Source organism: Crocodylus porosus, unplaced genomic scaffold, assembly GCF_001723895.1.
Source record: "Crocodylus porosus isolate Cpor-Errol unplaced genomic scaffold, CroPor_comp1, whole genome shotgun sequence".
Classification (NCBI taxonomy): Eukaryota; Metazoa; Chordata; order Crocodylia; family Crocodylidae; genus Crocodylus; species Crocodylus porosus.
Window position 1 is genome coordinate 270,593,926 of NW_017728886.1, and position 5,237 is coordinate 270,599,162.

Sequence of the window (5,237 nt, forward strand, 5' to 3'; positions counted from 1 at the left end):
AAATTGGATGCTTACCTTGCTGGGATCCTATGACCCCAGCTGACTTCCTGCCCTTTGGGCAGGGGACTGGACTCGATCTCCCAAGGTCCCTTCCAGCCCTAATGTCTATGAAATCTATGAAATCCCAGGAGCTTGGACTGTGACCTCAGGGCATCTCTGAGGAATGGCTGATGCCACTTCACCCGCTCCTATTCACAGGATTCACTGGTAGAGGTATTCCCTGGTGCAGCATGCAGAGGTAAAATCACCCCCACTTCTCTCCTGGTTGGCTGGCCCAGGGTTGCCATTACCCTCTCCACAACCACCTTGCACTGAGAGGTCACACTCCAGCTGCTACCTACTATCGCCTGCAAATCGTTTCAGGCACTGCTCCCCAGGAGGTTATAACAGGTAAAGCAGTAGCACAGAGGGGAGGAGAGTCGGGGTGAGAACACCGCCTGCCTGCCCCCAGCTCTAGGGAAGGATCACTACAGCCCACATCCCTACTTTTGTGGAAACTTCATGCACAAACCCTGCATGCCTAGTGCCTGGCTCCTCTCTTGCTCAAGTGAAACCCCTGCAGGGCACCTGAAGCCAGGCTGGTGTCGCACAGTCCGGCCCATACAGGATCAAGGCGGTTTTTCTAAGCTGGTTTTGCTAAATCTGTGCAGTCGCTGTTTGGGCAAAGCCCGAGATGCAGAACTCTGCAGGATGCCCCCATGCAGCCCCAACCCCACCCAGGGCAGCAGACAGAGCCTGGGCACAATGAGCTGCACTACTGAGGAGTCCCTGATCCTCACCAGGGAGGGGCTGAGCTCGTGCAGAGATTAGAAAGAACAGCTTCACTCCTCCAGGAAGTAAATACAACCAGGGAGCCTCCACCCAGGCCCCAGATGACAGCAAATTAAAAGCTGCTCTTAATTAGGCTGGCAGAGGTCCAGGCTGGCCTTGGAAGGCGACAGACACTACTCGCCACTCGGGTTTCATGCTGCTGGAGCTGCACAGGAGCCTCCGAACAAAGGGGTAGCTCCTGCCCCGGGAGAGCTGCAGGGAAGCAAGTGGGAGCATAGCCTCCCTCCAGGGAGGGCCTGCCCCACGCACACCGCAGCAAGCAGAGCAGGAAGGGAGCACCCTGCAAATGGGGCTGGGCAGCACAGCTCCCTGGATATCCCCAGGAGCAGGCCCAGGTCACAGCACAAGTGGGCTAGATGCCCTGGGTCTGACCCTTCCTTTGAGGCTCTGCTCTGCTGCCCCACTGCCCCTCTCTTCTCCTCTCCAGCAGCTCTCCTCTGGCAGCCTCAGCTGTCACCTTCAATCCACATCCTTCTCCCTGCCGTCGGGCCCATGATTCCCATCGCCCCCTCCAACGGGCTCTCCTGCTCTTGGCCACCCCACGCTGCTCCCCTCGCACACCAGGGCAGATGCCAGCTCCCCACCCAGCCCCTAGGGTGCCTGCCTAAGCTCCCGCAGTCCCCACCTGAGTCCAGCACCACCCCCAAAGTGCAGCTGCCAGAACAACTCAGATCCTCCCCCATGCTGGTTTCAATCCCTGCCCAGCCTCACACTCTCTGCCTCCTACACTCCATCCTGATGGCTGCTTCCTTCACAGGCCCCAGACTCAGCGCCTCCTTGCAGGGCTCCCTCTATGTAGGACAGGCTCCCAGTCCCTGCTGAGCAAGCTTCCTTCCTGCCCTGCTCCTTCCAGTCCATCCTCCGCTGCCCCGGTCCCACGAGCGCTTTGCCACTCCGATGCAATGCCGGACCTGCCTCGCCCGTAAACAAAGCCCAGCAGCGTGAGGACCGGCTGCCTCCCTGCCGCTGCACATGTTCAGCCCTGCAGACACCCCATGCAGGCTGCCCTGGGCAACATCCAGAATGGAGCAAGACACTGCAGGTATGGGTCCCAAGAGAATACAAACCCCCAAGGGTCCCAGGACGAGGCCTGGGAGGGGACGGCAGCCGCCGAGCACACCAGGACTCATCTGTCACTTCAAGCAGCCAGCACCCAGCCCAGCTGCCAAGGGGAAGTCTGGCCTCAGACCAGGGAGAATTCCCCAGAGAACAGGTAACAAAGAGCAAGGGTGGAAGAAAGGGAATAGGTAACAGGGGAGGTGAGGGAGGCATTTGTCCTGACTGTTACTGTCCTTCCCCTGCAAGAGGCAGTTCAGGGAAGGGAGCAAGCAGTGAGGGCCCATCACCCTCCTGGGACCTGGACCAGAGCAGGAGCACCATGGCAAAGCAGGCAGCAGTGGAAGGGGACAGCGTACAGACTACTGTGGGTACCAGCCAGGATGCAGAGGAACGAGGTACAAACAGGCAGCAAGAAGGATGTTAGGGGCAACTCCAAGGCAAGCAGACAAGTATGAAGAGAAGCACATCACATGAGCAGAGGGTTTGGGCAGGAAGCATGTCAGGGGACCAGAGAGGCACAGATGACAGATCCATCCTTGGGCACAACCCCCTGAACTGGTCCAAATCCACACCTGCACAGAGGCCTCTCTAGACGCCACTTCAGGGCAGAAGAACACTGTCTGGGTCTGCTCAAACTTCCCAGAAGCGACCGCATGGACCACCTCACTTCACGGCTGCTGCACCCTATGGCTCTCCCAGGGAAACATGCACACCACTGCCCTGGAGCCCCTCCTGCACCCTTGCCAGGGGAGGGACACCCTTCTCACACCTCCTTCCAGGCTATTCCCAATGGAAGACAGGTATCCACACAACATGTACAATGCATCCCCAATTACCCCCACATCCTTCCCCATGGAAGAGACACATTGCTTGTCCTGAGTTTGTCCCCCCGCCCTGCTCTGCCAGCCTTCCTCACTGCTGCATTTCCACTCAAGTGCTCCATATATGCCCTGAACCCTGGCACTTCCCAACTCCTTCCCACTGCCCAATACTAGTGCAACAGCAAACTCTCACTTGACTGGCTGTCAGCAGGGAAGTACCCAGAGGCTCCAGGTTCCAAAGAGCCCTTGGCTGCCCTGGGTAAAGCACCAGTAGCCTGGGTGCTACAGGAGCCTGCGTGTTCTCTGGGGTGCAGGCTGCAGAGGGGGGGCCAGAAGTACCACACATTGGGGTCAGCACCCCTGCACTGCCCCCACCGTGCCCAGGCAAAACAGGCCAACACCCTCAGGCTGAGCCCTCACAGCAGCAAGCTCTGTTCCCAGTCCTCTGGGTGGGCAGGGGAGGGCAGATGCCAGACAGTTATGGGTGGATGGAGGCTTTCTATTTCCACAGGCAAATCTGATCCTTTCTGCCCACAAAATTAAGTTACTTTACCAAAAGAATCAGATGCCTCAAAGACAGCTTAACACAGCTGAAATTACCAGGAATGAGACTGCAGCTTGGTCCAAGCAGCTCCCTGCCCCTCTGCATGAATGGATGCTCTGAGACAGAAGTGAGCAATGTGTGGACAAGACAAGCTCACTTGAGACAGGTGCCAAGAAATGCCTCTTGCAATGGCCTCACATTTGCATTTTCACAGACATGCTTGTTTTCTACCAGCAGTTTCCCTACGCCTGATGAAAGGGGTTAGTATCTGAAAACTTGCAAAGAACTTTTCTCCAACTATTTAGTTGGTTTAATAAAAGATACTGCATCTACCCCAAAAAACTCATCTGCCCTCATAATGGGCAATTCCAGGTCCTAAACTGGCCATAAGCCTCCCCAACACCAACCACCCGGGAATTACCACAGGCAGCATCCCTACCTGAGCAGCACAAAACCTTTGACCAGCCCTTCCCTGCCTCCATCAGCCACCTCCCATGTGGGCAGCTGGGTCCTTTCATCCCCGATGTGTGAGGAACAGAAAGGGCTGGAGAAAGGCAACAGACACTGGAGAGACATCAGGGAAGGAGAGAGCTACCACTTCCATACAGGACAAAACCACGCTGGACAAATAACTGTTATTTCAGTTTGGGCCAAAGCCGAACAAATGCTTCAGATCAACTGGAGCAATTTCCCCCAAACAGAGAAAACCGTTTCAGGCCTGAGGAAGACTTCCCCTGGCCATCACCACATCCTCTCACAGGTGCAACTGAGACCGGCCCTCAGGAAGTCACAGGTAGTGCAGCCCCTGCTCTGGGCGGGAGGTTGCTGTCTAAACTGTCCCAAACAAGCGTCTGTCTAACCTACTGAGACAGCTACAGCAGTCAGCTACGAGGCATGCCACCCAAAACACTGTGCCAATTTGACTGTGGGATAAAGTTCCCTTCTGACCCTGAACGCAGCACTGGTCTGACCCCGAGCGGAAGAGAAGACCCGCTAACCAGGAACCTCCGGGTTACATATAGTCTCTACAGGCGTGTTGGCACACCCTACTCAAGATCCCCAGCACTGGCTGTGGCCAACACCCAGTGCCTCTGAGGGAGGTAGAAAAAATCCCTGACACGTAGGAACAGGAACAGAGAAAATTCCTTCCCAGCTCCATGGGGCAACCTGGAAAACCCAGAAACCGGGGAAAAGTCAGACACCTCTGCTCTGCCCCTCATCCTGGAGCACAGAGATGGGGCAGGAACATGACCCTGGGTCTGCCCCAACCACCAGGCCCTGGGATGGGCCAGTCCCGACCCGGCTCGGCCCTTCTGCCACACAGACCGCTCGCTGCCCTGAGATCGGGGTCTCGACAGCGCCGTGGCGGCACAGGCACCAGGCCAGACATCTACCACGGGCAGAAAGGTCCACGTGACCTGCCAGAAGTCCGAGCCCAGGGGATGATGCACAAATGTCTACGCTGCTGGGCGACAGGCCCTGAACACTGGCCGGCCCCGCAGCCACTTTGCGTACACGGTCAGCACGTCGAGCTGTGGCTGTTGCCGTGGCCATCTCCTCCTCCGTCCCCGGACGATTCATGGAGCTCAGCCTGGCTGCGGGGGCTGCCACAGGCAATTGCCAGGACAAGCCACAAGCTAAACCCTTCATACGGCGACAGTCCCCCAACACAGCCCCGGCCCGGGCCAGCCCGGCCCAACGTGCTGCAGGTGCCGGGCTGAGCCGCTGCCGGCCGGGACAGAGGGAGGGCAGGGCAGGGCAGGGGAAGGCCGGGGCCTGGCGCTGACCTTGGGCAGCTCGCGGAGCTGGTTGGCGTCCAGCAGCAGCTCCTCGAGCGAGCGGCTGTAGCGGTACACGTCCTCGGGCACGGCCTGCAGGGAGCAGTGCCGCCGGTCCAGCGTCTCCACGTGCCGGTTGCAGCGCCACAGCGGCGGCATGCAGCGCAGCATCCTCGCGGGCCGCACCGCGCCGCACCGCACCGC

The 5,237-nt window shown here is 58.4% G+C and overlaps 1 protein-coding gene across 9 annotated transcripts in view; it reads right to left on the reverse strand.

Annotated features, from left to right (window-relative positions):
* The window catches only part of SCRIB (scribbled planar cell polarity protein), a 125,657-nt gene extending 120,426 nt beyond the window's left edge, over positions 1-5,231 (reverse strand). For all 9 annotated transcript variants that reach the window (XM_019553820.1, XM_019553811.1, XM_019553865.1 and 6 more), the window contains exon 1: positions 5,043-5,231. In XM_019553820.1, coding sequence (XP_019409365.1) covers positions 5,043-5,204 — 162 coding nt within the window. In that variant the 5' untranslated portion in view covers positions 5,205-5,231. The remainder of the gene's footprint in view (positions 1-5,042) is intronic.
* Between the last annotated feature and the right edge of the window lie 6 nt (positions 5,232-5,237).